This window comes from Danio aesculapii, chromosome 24 (genome assembly GCF_903798145.1).
Source record: "Danio aesculapii chromosome 24, fDanAes4.1, whole genome shotgun sequence".
NCBI lineage: Eukaryota > Metazoa > Chordata > Actinopteri > Cypriniformes > Danionidae > Danio > Danio aesculapii.
This window is the reverse complement of record NC_079458.1, coordinates 24,286,077-24,305,623: the sequence shown is the minus strand read 5'-3', so window position 1 is coordinate 24,305,623 and position 19,547 is coordinate 24,286,077. Positions and strand designations below refer to the sequence as shown.

Below are 19,547 nucleotides of genomic sequence, written 5' to 3'. Positions count from 1 at the left end.
GGCACCCCTGCTTGTGATCCAGTGTTTACCATGTCCTAGTGGCTTGGCTCATAGTAAAGAACAGGGATCTCAGTCTCTGCATGTGAGTTTAATGGGCATTTGGGAATGCAGTGTGCGCCAGTTATGTTTTAACTTCACATTTGCATAATTCCCAACATTTATGTTCACAGATGATAACAGCATTTATCTAGAGTTGTAATGACAAAAATGCTACTTGGTTCATTGGAAAAACATGTCTCTATCACCAATTTTTTTTTTTAACTCCAAAAGTGTACACTATTCTATGCAGGTCTATATTGAAATGTACATGAAACACCAAAAAGTTTTAAGCTTTCCCCACCAATTATGATTATGGCCAGATAATAAATTAATAAAGACACATTTTCTACTGTTCCTTGCACAATACTATATCAGCACCAGGGTCACATATTTTTTTATGAGCACTGGTTGGAAAAACAGATTAGTTTTTAATGTTTTTTAAAGAAATTGAAGCAGTTTTCTACCAAATAAAACTGATGCTTAAAGAGACAGTTCATCCCAAACTGGACATTTACACACCCTCCGAGATTTTAAAACTTTCTTTCCTTTTGTTTCAAGCTTTTTTTTTTTTAAATTTGGTAGCCACTGACATCCATAGTATGAAAAAAACTACCTCAATAGCTACAAGTTTCATTTGGAACATTCTTCCAAATAGCATCTTTTGTGCTCAACAGAAGAAAGAAACTCATAAAGGTTTGGAGCAAGCGGAAGGTCAGTAAACGATGACAGAATTTACATTTTTGGTGCACTGTCCCTTTAAGGCGTTAACTCCTGTAAAATGAAAACACATTGTAATTTTACTACTGTGTTGTAAAGTTATGCTGGACAATAATAAAAATATGGTGAAAATGAAAAATGTGAGACTGCATGTTGCTCCATGACCAATCATGGCTTAACCATGAACAAAAAACAATAAACCATAAACAAATAAACCACAAAGAAACATCTTGACATCTATAACCATTTATCAGGTCGTCAAATGGATTGTTCCAAATTCAGAATAAATATTGTGTATATGGAAGCATAAAATAATTAGCCTAGTTTGTCATATTCTGAGCTATTGTTTGTTTTCTCCACAAGATATCGCCATTTTCCCCATGTTTCTGTTTGGGGTTCATTTGTGTTAATTCTGTTCAGCTGTGTCTTGTTAGTCTAGCCTATTTGTTCTACCCTCTTGTCTTCACTTGTTTCTTGGGTTTTGAGTTTGATGTGCTACCGCTGTTGCCGTAAGTCCTCTGGTGACTACCTTTCATCAATTGTGTTTTTGGCTAAAGTACCCTTTGCTCTACGAAGTACTTTATGTTTGTTAACTACTTCCTACGTTTTTGCCTGGCTTCTTTTTTGATGATTTTGGATTTCCTAAATAACTTTTTTTTAACTAGACCTTGCGCCTTGGCAATTGGGTTCCCCAACTCTCCCTGTGGCTGAACGGTAAAACACTGGTCTACTACACCAGAGACACTGGGTTCGAGCCTTGGGCTCATCACATGGTTATTATGAAAAATTTTCATAGTGTCACAAAACACTACGGGAGACACTCAGTTTCACAATTTCAGCAATTCATCTCACTCTATCTTTGCAATGCCTAAAACATGTCTTACCATTGTGACGGAGAACCACAGCCATGTAATCCTGGGTCTTTGAGCTGACGTACACCAGAAGGCTGGGAGAGGTGGAGGTGCTGAAACTGAAGGTCAGGTCTTCACGTGTCAGGTTTGTTTCGACTGGAAGGTTGTGGATTATGCTCTTTTCATCCAGGCTGGAAGCTGCAGCCAGCACTTCAGGCACCAGATTATACTTGACCAGTGTTCCTGCTTCAAAGAAACCACCAACGTCTGGAGAAAGAAGAGATGTTTCTTTAGATTATACTGTCAGTTAAGCAACACACTTGAGGGTCTGAGACGTACCTAGACACACAATGTATTTGTGGCCATTTTTTTGGATGACAAATGCTTTTTTTAATGTTATAAATATCGGCATGACAAGAAAATTACCAATATAAAATAGAATAATTAAGAAGTATATCTGTCTCTTCATCCACACATACAGTTGAAGTCAGAATTATTAACCCCCTGTTTATTTCCCCCCCCCCAATTTCTGCTTAACGGAGAGAAGATTTTTTTTAAAGACTTTTTTTAAACATAACAGTTTTAATAACTCATCTCTTTGCCATGATGACAGTAAATAATATTTGACTAGATCTTTTTCTAGACACTTAAAGTGTTACAGCTTAAAGTGACATTTAAAGGCTTAACTAGGTTAATTAGGTAAACTAGGCAGGTTAGGGTTATTAGGCAAGTTATTGTATGACGATGGTTTGTTCTATAGGCTATCGATAAAATATATAGCTTAAAGGGGCTAATAATTTTGACCTTAAAATGGCTTTTAACAAATTAAAAACTGCTTTCATTAAAGGTGAAATAAAACAAATAAGACTTTCTCCAGAAGAAAAAATGTTATCAGACATACTGTGAAAATTTCCTTGCTCTGTTAAACACCATTTGGGAAATATTTAAAAAAGAAAAACAAAATCCAAAGGGGGGCTAATAATTATGACTTCAACTGTATGTGCTTCTGGCCATGAGGGTTGTTGGTAGATAAAAAAGAAGAGAACATCAGAAATCGCTTTCGAAATGATTTTGCCAAAAAAAAAAAGTAATAATAAAGTAAATAAATAAAAACTCCATACATTTTCACTGTTTTCAGCAGTTAACGTCCACTGTATTTGCAAACATTTTGTATATACCAAGTGTATATACATTACAATGTATATTTACATTACATATATATCAGTAATTTAATTTATTACCCTCTGTATTGACTATACCACCTTTCAAATGTTAAATCAGTTACCTGTATTACCTGTACCTATATCATTTTTTCCCCAAAACTATTATTTAAACTTAACAATACATAAAAGTTGATGTAAATAGAAACAAAAGTCAGTGCCAATAGCCTAGTGGTGACGTGCACTGGCATATAATACCATGATGCTCACGGTGAGCCGACTTCGATTCCCGGCTCGACCCTACCCCTCTCTCTGCTGCCAATGCTTTCCTGTCTGTAACCTCAAGTTTCCTATCTCAATTAAAGGTGAAAAACACTTAAAAAACAAATATGCATTTATAATTTATAACAAAACCTAAGCCTACCCCCTCTACTATAATTTAACACTAAATAACAACTACACTACCAATAACAGCAAAGTAGACTATTCCTGGTGTTAAAAACCCAGCTTCAATAATTCAGCTATTGTTTTGCAGAAATATGACCATATTTGCCTTGTCTGCTGAAAAAATGACATCTCTACTGCATACTGCTCGCCCTGAACTATCATGAGATTGTTTAAATCGATGGAGTGCTCAATACGTTTCACTATCAATATTACATTTTGACAGAATACTTATAATCCTGACACAAGGCCTTCAAAGTAAGGAGGTTTTGCAGTAATTGCTAATTGCAGTAATATTACTTACAGGTTACTGATTTAAAATGTAGCCTATTGATCTTTTTATATAAAATAAGCACATTTCCAATCCTCCCTTTTCTGCACCTCTGATTTCAATCAACAGCTTAGGTATTTAAGACTGAAACGAAACACTGCAATCTTAATTTTTTTATTTGGTCCAAGTACTGTACATACTGGTTATACACTCACTGGTAGGTGAGGTACACCTTTCTTGTACCGTGTTGGACCCACTTTTGCCTTCAGAACTGCCTTAATCCTTTGTGGCATAGATTCAGCAAGGTACTGGAAATATTCCTCAGAGATTTTGGTCCATATTGACATGATAGCATCACACAGTTGCTGCAGATTTGTCAGCTGCACATCTATGATGCAAATCTCCCATTCCACCACATCCCAAAGGTGCTCTATTGGATTTTATTCTGGTGACTGTGGAGGCCATTTGAGTACAGTAAACTCATTGTCATGTTCAAGAAACCAGTCTGAGATTATTCGTGCTTTATGATATGGCACGTTATCCTGCTGGAAGTAGCCATCAGAAGAAGGGTACACTGTGGTCATAAAGGGATGGATATGGTCAGCAACAATACTCAGGTAGGCTGTGGCGTTGACACAATGCCAAGAAAATATTCCTCACATCATCATACCACCACCACCAGCCTGAACCGTTGATACTACGCATGCTTTCATGTTGTTGATGCCAAATTCCGACTCTATCCGAATGTCGCAGCAGAAATGGTAACTCATCAGACCAGGCAACGTTTTTTCCAATCTTCTATTGTCCAATTTTGGTGTGCCTATGTGAATTGTAGCCTCAGTTTCCAGTTCTTAGCTGACTGGAGTGGCATCCGGTGTGGTCTTCTTCTGCTGTAGCCCATCCACCTCAAGGTTCAACGTGTTGTGTTTTCAAAAATGCTCTTCTGCGTACAGTACCTCTGTCATAAAGAGTGTTTTTTTTTTTTGATTTTTGAGTACTGAGTACTGCCACTCTCTGGATATTTTCTCTTTTTGGACCATTCTCTATAAACCCTAGAAATGGTTGTGCGTGAAAATCCCCACAGATCAGCAGTTTATGAAATACTCAGACCAGCCCGTCTGGCACCAACAATCCCATGTTTAAAGTCACTTAAATCACCTTTCTTCTCTATTCTGATGCTCGGTTTGAACTGCAGGTGATCTACGTCTACATGCCTAGGTGACTACATCTACATGCCTAATTGCAATGAGTTGCTACCATGTGATTGGCTTATTAAAAATTTGCATTAACAAGTAGTTGGACAGCTGTACCTAATAAAGTGGCTGGTGAGTGTATAGCTATAGTATAAGTTTAGGCTTTTGAACTGTACCTGCTGTAGTTACGACTATGATTCATTGAGGAACACGTGATACTTTGGGCAAAATCATGGCCACCATTCAATGAATGTGCAGTGGGAATGTGTAATGTCTGACTTGGCCATCTGCAGTAGAAGGGCAAGGAGACTGACATTACTGACATGTTTTGTATTCATAAGAGGCTTCCTCAACAGCTATAAAAACCAAGAGGACACTTTCCTATTACCTTTTTACTTGAGGGGTGAACAAAGGTCCTTACATGGATCGTTTAACCTGGCTGCTAGGATGTCTGTGTGCAAGTGTGTGTGTATTTGTCTTACACAGAAGTAGTATAAACAACACAGGATTTGTTGCATATGGGGTGGAACAGGAAGAACCATGGGAAATCAACATGGGTAATGAAGTAAATACACACAAGGGTAAAAAGCGAGTGAGCGAACATGACAATGCGCTTCTGCACTGAATATCTCATGTACACAGAGGACGAGGCGGGTTTATCTGCTATTCATGGCGTTCTCTCATTTAGCCATTTTCCTCCCGGGAATAGAGAGCTAAGTACAAATGAGCTTTGCACAAACGCTGTATCGGGAGCAGGAAGGAAATCAGTGTAGGGACTATAGATTGGTTTAATTATTTGCTGCAAGGCCCTTGAGCAATCTTTACTTTTCTACCAGGCTGCACTGTGGGGTTCATTATCAACGGAGACAGAATCACCATGTTTTAGTGTAACTGGGGCGAAAGCCTTGACACAGTGGGAGTATGAATGGCAGGCTAAGAATTGTACAGATATTCACAATTACATTTGCTGGGTACAAATTCTACATGGTTGATGTGTTCTGAGAAACGGTGACTTCCACACGTCCTAAATTGGATCCTTTGATTACCGTATAACCACTACTGGTAAGAAAATTGCGATGAAACTGAACATTCTCGATTTTCAATTTTACTTTAAGTGTATACAATTTTGTTATTAAATATCAAGCAGTCCGAAAAAATGAACAGAACCTTTCATTTTAACTGCTGAAAGAAAACAGATTGAGTCAAACATTAAATAGTGATGATGACATTGTGTTCAGCTGCTCAGCAAGTGGGATAGATAGAGCTTTTTACAGTGCGCCATTAGCAGTGACGAAGGGGATCTCGGGTTCTAGTGTCTCTTCAGTGTTAGTAAAAGACTGTCCCAGCAAGCTCACAAGCAGTCAAATGTGCCAAGATGCACAGTCAGGTCCCTTCAGTTTTGTCTTCAGCAAGAAAAATGCATGCTTAATCGGATTCAGGTTAGGGGATTGACTTGGCCATTGCATAACATTCCACTTCTTTCCAACCAAAACTCTTGGGTTGCTTTTGCAGTATGCTTTGGGTCATTCTCCATCTGCACTGTGAAGCGCTGTCCTATGAGTTCTGAAGCATTTGGCTGAATACGAGCAGATAATATTGCCCGAAATGTTTCCTGCTGCTTTTGTCAGCAGTCACATCATCAATAAATACAGTAGACCCAGTTCCATTGGCAGCCATACATGCCCACACCATAATACTACCACCACCATGCATCACTGCTTAGGATCACGAGCAGTTCCTTTCCTTCTCCATATGCTTCTCTTCCCATCACTCTGGTACAAGTTGATCTTGATCTCATCTGTCCATAAGATGTTGTTCCAGAACTGTGAAGGCTTTTTTTAAAACTATAATCTGGCCTTCCTGTTTTTGAGGCTCACCAATGGTTTACATATTGTGGTGAACCCTCCGTATTCACTCTGGTGTGAATGGTCTTCTTTTGATTGCTGACTTTGACACACATATACATAGCTCCTGGAGAGTGTTCTTGATCTGACCAACTGTCGTGAAGGGTTTTTTCTTCATCAGGGAGAGAATTCTTTGGTCATCCACCACAGTTGTCTTCATGGTCTTCTGGGTCTTTTGGTGTTGCTTAGCTCACTGAAGCATTCTTTTTTTTTAAGAATGTTCCAAACATGTGTTTGGCCACACCTAATGTTTTTGCTATCTGTCTGAAGGGTTTGTTTTGTTTTTTTAGCCTAATGATGGCTTGCTTGACTGATAGTTACAGCTCTCATCTTGAGAGTTGACAGTAAAAGATTCCAAATGCAAATAGCACACTTGAAATGAACTTTAGACCTTCTATCTGCTCATTGTAATTGGGATAATGAGGGAATAACACACACCTGGTCATGGAACAGCTGAGAAGCCAATTGTCCCATTACTTTTGGTCCCTTAACCAGTTAGAGGCACATACTGTATGCAAACTGTTGTAATTCCTACATTGTTCACCTGATGTCGATATAAATACCCTCAAATTAAAGCTGACAATCTGCAGTCAAAGCACATCTTGTTAGTTTCAATTTAAATCCATTTTGCTGGTGTATAGAGACAAAATATTAATGTCGCTGTACCAATATACTTGTGCAGTGCCACCTTGTGTATCAGGGTATTTCTGCTTTTCATTAAGTGCCAGCTGATATCTGGGAGTGATTTTGTATGCAGGCAAAAATAATGAGTGATAAAGGTGCTGGTATGCATGAATCTTAAGGGCATGACATGTTTGAAAAAATAGTTTCAAAGAGAATGATTCTTTGAAAAGAATCCCCTTATCGTTTTTTTGTAAACTATAAATAACATGATTTTGCGAAAACTGTGACCTCACGTGCTTACATAATCAACCTTTTGGCATGCAAGTGTAACAAACACCCAGATTATCAATGAGCAAAAACTAATGGAACTTTACATGTGCTGATGTCTAGTGTCTCTTTGCTTTTGCCATGACATGCCGTGACATCTCCTTCTACTGGCCTCATTTGAATCAGTGAGTTGTATACTGTAGACTCACTCTGAACGGATGACTTTTATCAGGGAGTTGTTTACTGTAGACTCACTCTGAATGTATCATTTGAATTAGTGTGTTGTCCGCTGGAGACTCACTCTGAATGAATCATTTAAATCAGTGGGTTGTTTACTAGAGACTCGCTCTGAATGGATCATTTGAATCAGTGATTTGTTTAATGTATATTCACTCTGAACAGATCACTTTAATCAGGGAGTTGTTTACTGTAGACTCACTCTGAACTGATCACTTTAATCAGTGAGTTGTTTACTATAAACTCCCTCTGAACGGATCACTTTAATCAGTGAGTTGTTTACTGAAAACTCACTCTGAACAGATTACTTTAATCAGTGAGTTGTTTACTGGCGACTCACTCTGAATGAATCCTTTAAATCAGTGGGTTGTTTACAAGAGACTCGCTCTAAATGGATAATTTGAATCAGTGATTTGTTTACTGTAAACTCACTCTGAACGGATCACTTTATTCAGGGAGTTGTTTACTGTAGACTCACTGTGAACGGATCACTTTAATCAGTGAGTTGTTTACTGTAAACTCACTCTGAATGGATCACTTTAATCAGTGATTTGTTTACTGTAGACTCACTCTGAATGGATCATTTAAATCAGTGGGTTGTTTACTAGAGACTCCCTCTGATGAATCATTTGAATCAGTGAGTTGTTTACTGTAGACTTATTCTGAACGGATCATTTAAATCAGTGAGTTGTTGCATTCATAATATAGCTTTTTTTTTGTCTTTTTTGTGGTTCCTTGTGAATTGGGATCATTTTGACAATATTATCCTTGTATGTTACATTTTCCATTTTTGTTTAGTTGTAAACAGCAGGTTTTAGTTTAGGGGAAATTTTCACATGTGATTTGAATGATTTAAAATAAGATCTATAAAATACATTTAAAAAAGCAGTTAGACTTCATTTTCTTTCCCTGTGGACTTTAAATGACAAAGATAACTGCTTTACATTAAGCAAATGATTTCTGTCCCACCAGATTAGTTGTATTAAGCATTATACTTGTATCTTTAATTAGACAACAAATAGACAACTTTTTAGTTTCACTTTAATTGTTAAAAATAATTTTGTAAAGTGTTTGAATTGTTTTGGTGTGAAAACCCTTTCACTGTCTGAAAATTTAATTAAACATATATATTTATTATATACAATAAGTGTTTATATATTGTTAAATAAATAAGTTATTATATAAACTATAACTTTTGGTTTGGGACCAAACTTTAAATCATAAATATACTAAAAACTACATTTATTTATAAAGTAACACATCACATTCATGATTGTGAATCCAAATGAAGCAAATTCCTCGGTCACACTTTATTTTGATGGTCTGTTTGTTAAATTTAAGTTACATTGTATCTACATGCCAACTAATTCCATTAGATTATAAGTAGACTGTTGGGTTGGGGTTAGGGTTAGTGTAAGTTGACTTGTACTTGCAAAGTTTCTTATAGTCAGTTAAATGTCTACTATTACTCAAATGGACCATCAAAATAAAGTGTTACCAATTCTTCTTTCTGATTTGAAGGTGTAGTATTGAGCCACGGATGTACGGCAGCCTGTGGGAGCAATTGCACCGACCCAAAGGCAAAGAATCAGAGAGAATTCGATATTGACTGCAACACCCAAGACGGCACAAGTAAATAAGTGTAAAATGGAAATGTGAGTTAAAAGTTTGCAAATACTAGGTTGTTAATGCATATTTCAAGCGAAAGGAAAAGTTGAAAGCCGAGGGCAACCATCAGAGTCTCTGGCTCACAGCAGATTGCCGTTTGTAAACGGAGGCCATGCAGTGTCTGATGGAGGTCTCGACACAGAACACGAACTACAAAAGAGTTCTGTTGGTGTCAGTGATGCTATTACTATATTCAAATGAGGGAGGCGGAGCTTGAAAGCATAGAGGGCCTCTCAAAGTCTCCCAGCAGTTTTAGTCTAGACAGATTTTCATCAGTGTGTAGTGTAGAAAGTTTTAAGGTGCGTAAACTTCCCAGCAAACGTTTCAATTTGCATTACTGACCTTTTGAACAGAAAGGCCCGTCGTAAGCGGTGGTGGTGCAGTCGCAGGAATAGCCGTTGTATTTCTCCACACATTTGCCACCATTACGACAATACATCCCAAAACTGGTGCAGTGACCCGAACAGCCAGGCTTTACACCAGGAGTGACTTTCGCCCTCTCTTCTAAGTCAAGGGTCACGCCGTTCATCTTCAGAGAGCGAATGCATCCCAGAAATCCTCTCTGACCTCCCGCTGCACCTAGATGAGAAATCGAGGCAAAGACCGGTCAATATTTCACTCGACAGAATGATTTTCACTGCAACGAGCTCGAAAACAAAAGGTTAAATGAGAAACATTAAGTCTCCGCCAATAGCTAAACTCCTTCTGGTGCTTTTCATTCATTATGGCATGTAGCATTCAATACAACACACCTTAGAGAAATTAGACACCATTAGAGTTCAACTTCCAGGGGAAAATAACCATTAGCCAATCGCTCAACGTCGTGTCCGGACATCTTTTCATTATAGGAAACTGCCCAGTTAAACAGAAATCGTACAATCAATTGCTGGATTAATACTAGATTTATAGCAAACGTCCTGGCAGGATGCATTCATTATTTACTAACAGTTAATAATAAAAAACAGACCCGCAAGTACAATCATTTATCAAGCTAACAAACAAGGAAAGCTTTATCAGTTCTTTCAGAGAAATGATATGGATTGGAGTATCTATAGATTAGAGTCACTGCAGAATGGCTTTGCTATAAAAATTCAAAGTTTTCTAAGGTCAGTTGAACTTAAGCTTACATTAAGAGTTGAGTTTTAATTGAGATGGTGACCTGCTTAGCTGTTTAATACAAAACAAACTCACTGAATCCTTTGCTAATAAACCTGAGCGGAACTCTTATCATCAAATGTACAGCAAATATGCTGTGCTATTATAAAGCTTTAATGAAAGACACAGTGTCTCATGTTTCAAGGACGAACATAAGACAAACACATTTTAATTAATTTTTCTATTTATTCTCTGTCGCATGATTATTTCGATTTATGCTACTTAGCAGGCATTTTATTTTGCCCTTGTTTTGTTACTGCAGAATTAACTTCACAAAACTTTCTCACAGTGCTGATTTCATAAATACAAGATTGTTGTGTTTTTTTCATTTTGGAAGCATGCATGAATAAAACTGAGTGAAGAAAGAGGCTCTTACGACAAGCTGTTAAAACCCTCCTGAAGTTCACCGCCTCCGTCTCTGATGAGCCCTGAATCGGAAATTATGCTCTAATGAAACCTTAATGAATTAGCATATTACATTTATTAGACCATCTTGCTCAGTGGAATTATTTTTTTTTCTGCTTTTACCTTGGCATTGCACAGGCTATTTGCAGCCCAATATTGCAGCAACTATCACAAATGGACGGATAGATGGATGGATGGACAGAGATAGACAGACAGATAGATAGATAAGGTGTAACAATCCACAAAAATTATGTTTCTGTTTCTGACACATCATGAATATGAAGGAGAATTTATGAATGCTTATGACAGTATGTCATTTTAAATGCAACAATGACATTGTTTGAGATGTATTTGTTATAACAACATGACATAAACAAATACATCATCATAACCTGCCAATGTCCTTGTCATGGCAACTTGACATTACCAAAACAACATCGCGTCATAAATCTGTCATTATTATCATTGTCATAATTGTGTCATCAATTTTTTTTTACTGAACAAACTGAATTTGTCACAAGAACTTTTCATTAAAAGTCGTAGTACTCTGTCATAACATTTTATAACAACATCTTTAATGTTTTTATTGACCTGACCTACACAGTGGTACACATTGAATTTTGAACACTTTATTAGTGTCAAGACCCCCACACTTTCATTTTCACACTACCACAATTTTTTCTATTTATTTATATTTTATCCAATTGACCTTTATTGTCTTTTGATGTGGAAGAAATTGAAGCACCCGTAGAAAACCCATGCGAACACAGGAAGAACATGCAAAATCTACACAGAAATACATCCCTGTCCAGCTGAAACTAGCAACCTTCTTGTTGTGAGACAACCTTGCTAACCACTTACCGGCAAAAACTCTACAAAAGGCTACGGTAAATTGTTATTCTTTACTTTAAAGCTTTTTTTATATACTCTAATAATCCATACGCAAATAAGAACATAATCATGTTAATTGCATATAAGTTAGCCTGTTAAATTGATTCACAAACTGAACTGAACAATTGTAAGCTGATCCCAGTTGTAAGAGCAACAAATAATAAATTGACTTCTAGTTGATTATTTGGAAAAGTGGCAGAAGTTAGATTTTTCCAAAGATTTTTCCTGAGATATCAAGACATTATTCTGCCCATTACATTACAAACCACAGGAAAGGGCAAATTCTTTAGCAGGTTAGCACTCCTTCTCATACTTCAGCCTCCACATCAAATTCCTGAAAGTAAAGGTTAAGGAGCTACAGCCAGCCCAGTCACCAGATATGAACATTATTGAGCATGTCCCAGTAAGATGGAGGAGGCATTGAAGATGAATCCAAAGATTCCTGATGAACTCTGAGTCCTACAAGAACGCTTTTTTTTGCATTCCAGATGACTTTATTAATAAGTTATTTGAGTCATTGCAGAAATGTATGAATGAAGCTCATGGAGGTCATACACAATATTAACTCTTTTTCCACTACACCATGACTTTGTATTGTATACTGTACATTGTTTCTGTTAAGTGACCAGACTTTTGTCTAAGCAAAGTCAGACATTACTGTCCTAATTAAATAATTAAAAATCATATTTTATTTTGGTAAAATAAGCGTAATCTAGAGGCTTTTGCCTTTATTTAAGCCACTTCTGATACAGTACCAAATGATCAACTAGAAGTCAAGGTATTATTTGTTGTTCCTAAAACATACATAGACAACAAGACTTTTGTCAGGTAGTGTACCTGTCATGGATTGGTCAGGCTCTCACGACCCCCACTCACGAAGATCACCATCACCTGACTTCTAATGAGCACACAGCTGCATCACATTCACGAGCACCAGATAAAAGCACAGCACTCCAGTCGCTCATTGTCCGGGCTCGTCTCGACGAAAGCGGACAACTGAGCGACCACTCAGCGTAGTCATCCTCAGCTAAAACAAACGATTTACTTACCTGTTCTCTTTGTATTCCTCCTAGTCTTCCTGGTCCTCCCGAATCGTCCTGTCTTCCAGTCCTTCCAAGTCTGTGTCATCCTCTGTCAGCTGTATCTGGTGTGTGCTGTCCATCCTCGTGTATTCCTGTTACCCAGCCACGGAGGAAAAGACCCCAACATCATTCCTGATCCTCCTGGCTATCCTTCATGTGCTCCTTGTTGTCATTTAATAAACACCCTAACGTTTCCTTACCTCTGTCTCCTGTCCGCTTCATAACAGAAGCCCGGACCCATAACGACGACAACATGAGCACCCCCGATCACCTTCAAGAGCTGGTGGACCAGTTGAAGCGGATTCTACAGCCATCAGCTCCACTTTCCAACGCACCACCAGCACCGAGCACTTCCGCCTCCACAGTTTCTTCTTCGGCCCTTCCTTCCAGTCCCATGGCCCCGACCAGCGCCCTACTCCGGCGGAGCGGGGGAGTGCAATGGTTTTCTGTTACAATGTTCCCTCATATTCGAAATGCAACCTTCTCTATATCCCACAGATAAGTCGAAGATCGCCTACATCGTATCTCTACTCTCTGGACCTGCACTTAAATGGGCTGAGACGATCTGGAACCAAGCCGGGCCGGTCATGAATTCCATCACTACCTTCACGGAGTATTTCAAAGAGGTGTTTGGACGTTCTGATGGGGAAGTAGCCGCTGGAGAGCAGCTGTATCATCTAAAGCAAGGTACTCTATCTACACAGGAATATGCTCTCCGGTTTCGCACTCTAGCAGCTGCAAGTGGATGGAATGAGAGATCGTTGTTGACCACGTACCGGCTCGGCTTGGAACCCACTCTCCGAATCCAACTGGCCACATTAGATGATACAATGGGTCTGGAGAGATTCATCCAACATTCTCTCCGATGTTCCGATCGTCTCCGTTCCTATCAACAGGACACCATCACCCCCTCGTCTGCACTCCTCCAATCGCCTGAGTCAACAGCCTCTCCAGAACCAGAACCCATGATAATAGAGTCTGGAAGACTGACATCAGCGGAACGACAGAGGAGGCTGACCCGGGGTCTGTGTCTATACTGCGGTGTCAGTGGACACACCCGTATGGAGTGTCCCCTTCGTCCCATTCGGACTTCAGTGAGTGTATTCAGTACGAATATTGAACAATGTAAACCACTTACTACCACCGTACAAATAACTACTGCCTCTATTTCTCTCCTTGTCACAGCCCTCATCGACTCCGGGTCAGCAGGGAACTTCATCTCCCAATCCCTCTGTCGTCAACTCCACCTCCGTACTGAGGCGTCCTCGCATATATACCAGATACAACCGATAACCCAGTGCACTCGATCTTCGACCCGTATCCATCGACAATGCGAAGACATCCTTCTTCAAGTGGGGTTGTTACATCAAGAGAGGATTCAATTTCTGGTTCTGGAGGGTGCAAATATGGACATCATTCTAGGGCGCCCGTGGCTGGTGAAGCACGATCCCATCATCTCTTGGGGCACAGGAGAGATAAAGAAATGGGGATCTGGATGTACACCTGCCTGTTTTCCAAATCTCCATCTTCAAGGTCGGAACCCCATTTCTTTGTTTGCAACATCGGTCGAGAGCCCTCCTGAGAAGCAGTCTATCCACATTCCTAAGGAGTACAGCTCCTTTCATGATGTCTTCTGCCCCAAGAGAGCTTCCCAGCTACCGCCGCATCGGCCATGGGACTGCGCGATCGACCTAGTTCCAGATGCCCAGTTGCCAAGAGGTAGGATCTACCCGCTCTCGCTTCCAGAGAATCAGGCAATGGAAGATTACATAAGGGAGGCTCTGAGTCAGGGGTACATACGTCACTCAAAATCACCAGCCGCCTCAAGCTTCTTCTTTGTGGCCAAGAAGGACGGAGGGCTGCGTCCATGCATCGACTACAGGGTCCTAAATAACGGTACAGTAAAATACCGATATCCCCTTCCTCTGGTACCAGCCGCTTTGGAACAGCTCCGAGAAGCTAAAGTCTTCACTAAATTGGACCTCCGCAGCGCGTATAATCTGATAAGAATACGTGAGGGGGACCAATGGAAGACAGCATTCGTGACCCCTACTGGCCACTATGAATATGAGGTCATGCCTTACGGTCTGGTCAACGCCCCCCTCCGTATTCCAAAACTTCATTCATGAAGTCCTCCGGGAGTTTCTTCACCACTGTGTAATAGTGTACATAGATGACATCCTCATTTACTCCCGGAGTGAGGCCGAACATCGCCAACACGTTGCGGAGGTCCTACACACATTGAGAGAACATCACCTCTACCTCAAAGCGGAGAAATGCTCATTCCACCAGAAGTCGATTCATTTCTTGGGATACATCATTGACCAAACCGGTATACGTATGGATGGGAAGAAAATTGAGGCTGTTCTATCCTGGTCAGAACCCACTTCCATTAAGGAGCTCCAGAGGTTTCTTGGGTTTGCTAACTTTTATAGACGGTTTATCAAGGACTACAGCAGGATTACATCACCTCTCACTAATCTCCTCAAGGGTAAACCCAAAGGACTGGAGTGGACCAAAGAAGCAGCCGCAGCCTTCCGCCTTCTTAAGAAGGAGTTCACAAGGGCCCCACTCCTGACTCATCCTGACCCAAATCTTCCTTTCGTGGTGGAAGTGGACGCATCCACCACCGGCGTCGGGGCAGTATTATCTCAACATCATGATACACCGCCCCGACTGCATCCCTGTGCCTATTTCTCTCGGAAGTTGAGCCCGGCGGAGCAGAATTACAGCATAGGAGACAGGGAGCTTCTAGCAATCAAGCTAGCCTTGGAGGAGTGGCGTCACTGGTTGGAGGGAGCCAAACATCCGTTCCAGGTGATCACAGATCACAAAAACCTCCAATACATCAAAGAGGCCAAGAGACTATGTCCACGTCAAGCCAGATGGTCACTTTTCTTCTCACGTTTTGATTTCTCCATTTCCTATCGTCCAGGACCCAAGAATCTAAGAGCAGACGCTCTCTCTCGTTTACACGAGCATCACGATCATGAAGAACTCCCAACGAAGATTCTTCCCGAACACATCTCCATTTGTCCGATCACCTGGAACGCTCCTCCAGTCGTTTGCCACTCCGGAAGCCCCTGCTCCGCCGGGATGCCCTCCTCATCGGCAGTTCATACCACCTGAACACCGGGTAGATCTGATCCACTCCTTACATACCTCGCTAGGCACTGGACATCCAGGGATCAACAATACTCTCTCGCTAGTATCCCAACGATTCTGGTGGCCAAACATGGCAAGGGATGTGAGGCAATATGTTCAGGGCTGTAAGGACTGTGCCCAATCCAAGAGCCCACGTCATCTACCCGCTGGAAAGCTCCATCCCTTGCCGATTCCGAACCGTCCCTGGTCACACCTAGGAGTGGACTTTATCACTGACCTCCCTTCGTCAGAAGGTAATACCTGTATTCTAGTCATAGTAGATAGATTCTCAAAGTTTGTCAAACTAATCCCTCTGAAAGGTCTTCCCACAGCCTTTGAAACTGCCGACAATATCTTTAATCAAGTCTTCAGGTCATTTGGTATTCCAGAAGATATTGTGTCGGACAGAGGTCCACAGTTCATCTCACGTCTATGGAAAGCCTTCTTCAAGCTCCTAGGTGTGGCCGTCAGCCTCTCTTCTGGATATCATCCCCAAACCAACGGGCAGACAGAGAGGAAGATTCAGGAGGTGGGACGGTTCCTGAGGACCTTCTGCAGTGGTCACCAGAACTCCTGGAGCCAGTATTTGGGCTGGGCAGAATATGCCCAAAATTCACTGCGGCAACCCTCCACCGGACTCACGCCATTCCAGTGCGTCCTGGGCTTCCAACCACCGCTCTTTCCCTGGGATGGCGAACCATCTGATGTCCCCGCAGTGGATCACTGCTTCAGGGAAAGAGCGAGAGAGTCTGGGACGAGGCTCATCAACATCTGCAGAGGGCAGTCCGTCGAAGCAAGGTAACCGCCGATAGGAGAAGGTCTGAAGAACCCAGATACACACCCGGACAAAAGGTGTGGCTATCCACCCGGGACATACGCATGCGACTGCCCTCTCGCAAGTTAAGTCCCCGATTTGTTGGTCCCTTCACCATCGTGGAACAGGTTAACCCCGTCACCTACAAACTACAATTACCCTCTCACTACCGTATTCACCCTACATTCCACGTATCACTCCTGAAACCCTATCACGATCCTGTTCTTCCCTCCACAGAGCCTGACCACGAAGAGGAACCCCCTCCTCCACTGCTCCTAGAAGAAGGAGCCGTCTACGCAGTGAAGGAGATCTTGCGTTCCCGACGTCGTGGTGGCCAGTTGGAGTACCTGGTGGACTGGGAAGGGTACGGCCCCGAAGAAAGGACATGGGTTCCCAGAGCTGATATTCTCGATCCTAGTCTCATGGTGGAGTTTCATGAGAGCCACCCTGAGTTCCCAGCGCCTAGAGGCAGAGGGAGACCACCACGGCGTCGGAGGTGTCGGCCCTCAGGAGCGGGCCCTGGGGAGGGGGGTACTGTCATGGATTGGTCAGGCTCTCACGACCCCCACTCACGAAGATCACCATCACCTGACTTCTAATGAGCACACAGCTGCATCACATTCACGAGCACCAGATAAAAGCACAGCACTCCAGTCGCTCATTGTCCGGGCTCGTCTCGACGAAAGCGGACAACTGAGCGACCACTCAGCGTAGTCATCCTCAGCTAAAACAAACGATTTACTTACCTGTTCTCTTTGTATTCCTCCTAGTCTTCCTGGTCCTCCCGAATCGTCCTGTCTTCCAGTCCTTCCAAGTCTGTGTCATCCTCTGTCAGCTGTATCTGGTGTGTGCTGTCCATCCTCGTGTATTCCTGTTACCCAGCCACGGAGGAAAAGACCCCAACATCATTCCTGATCCTCCTGGCTATCCTTCATGTGCTCCTTGTTGTCATTTAATAAACACCCTAACGTTTCCTTACCTCTGTCTCCTGTCCGCTTCATAACAGTACCCATAAGTCAATAACTCACTGATTCAAATGATTTAATCAGCGTGAGTCTGCAGTAAACGACTCACTGATTAAAGTGATCCATTCAGAGTGAGTCTCCAGTAAGGGATTTTACAAACTAATCTGAATGTGGTTCAGTGTGTGAATGAATTTTCACATGTTTTCACATGAATTATCATGAATAAGTGCTTATTAGAGTATGATATGATTTGGTAATTCAGGGAGTTTACAGATATACTGGAGTAATATATTTTCTTTTACTCAGGTGCCTGATTTGTGTACCACTGATGAGATATGAGATCTGTCAGCCACAACAAAATCTTATGATTATGGGATGTGCTATGTAAAAACTAGAGAAGATTTATTAATTAGTTAACTGAAAAACACAGACGTGTATTTAATGAATCAATGCTGATTTCAAAATCTACAAAACTAGATGTTTTAAAGGAATTTGAATGGATGCATGGTTAAAACAACACAATTCCTGAGGATGAATATGTGTGATCAGACAGATAGACAGACTCACAGATGGGTAGACAGATGAACAGGATGAACAGACAGATATCTAAACATGTATTATCTAGATTTACTAGGGTGTTTGTTGGGGTACATCTTACAAAAAAGTTACCTACTGTCCTGACAGGCCCATAATGCTGGCTTCCCTTTGGAGAATCAATACCGCCCAGACATGCAAGCAATGAAAGAAAGAAAAATAACACCAAAACAAAGAAAACAATAACAATAATGAAAATGTAAATAAATACAAATAAATACAAGTATTAAAAAAGCATGCAGTGGTGGTAAATGTAATGCATAATCGAGGCCAAGCTGAGAACAGAAGAATACAATAAATCACAAAAGAACAACAATATGGTGAAAAGTAAAGAAGAATGAAATATTCATGCAAGCAGACATTACAATGCAGAGAAGGAATGCGTTAGTGGCTGTTACTTCAAACGTCTGCTTGTTATTTGAGATGAAGAGAATGACGATAAAGTACAAGCAAGCATTTAATCCTCCATTAAATATAAAGAGGCCACTATAAATGCAAAACAAATTCAAATAGACACAAGCATCCATGGGTGAAAGGAAGTAGAAGGCAATCTGCTTTATTAATAAATGATGGCATGGGGTGAAATGGTGCTGAAAAAATAACTGAGCACCGAACAATTCATAAGCAGAGCAGAAGAGGCCAGAGGACTTGTCCATTCAGCACATATACAACAATTAAGATCAGCATTGAGGGTCAGAGACTAAAAACGGAGAGTTTACTGCTCTTTGTGAATGTTCAAGTCAACATTTGCATTTTTTACTGAAACAACAGACAGGAATTAGACTACCCTTGACCTGCATTTGGACTACGAAGCACATTACACCTAATATTATATCGAAATTGATAAGCCAGTCCAACCTTCTTCAGTTACAAACTGGGAATGAGAATGAAATTTTCATCTGCACCATGGACAACATGAAAATGAGACCTATTGTAGGGTTAAAACTTGCGCTGGCTAATATATTGAGTATTAATCCATGACCTAGCTTGCTGTATTGTCTAAAGGAATGTCAGATTCTGTAATCTCAAGTAAGTGGTCCAGGCAAAAACGCACCAGGCCATCTAAGACGGACATAACATATATTGGTTAACCAAAGAAAAATCAAGTGTTCAAATTTTGCA

General features: G+C 40.8%; 1 protein-coding gene across 1 annotated transcript in view; it reads right to left on the bottom strand.

Moving 5' to 3' along the window:
- The window catches only part of cntnap2a (contactin associated protein 2a), a 765,137-nt gene that overhangs the window by 100,491 nt on the left and 645,099 nt on the right, over positions 1-19,547 (bottom strand). The window contains exons 18-19 of the mRNA XM_056451014.1: positions 9,718-9,954; positions 1,641-1,874 (exon numbers count right to left, since the gene is read on the bottom strand). Of these exons, the coding sequence (XP_056306989.1) occupies positions 1,641-1,874; positions 9,718-9,954 (471 nt within the window). The remainder of the gene's footprint in view (positions 1-1,640; positions 1,875-9,717; positions 9,955-19,547) is intronic.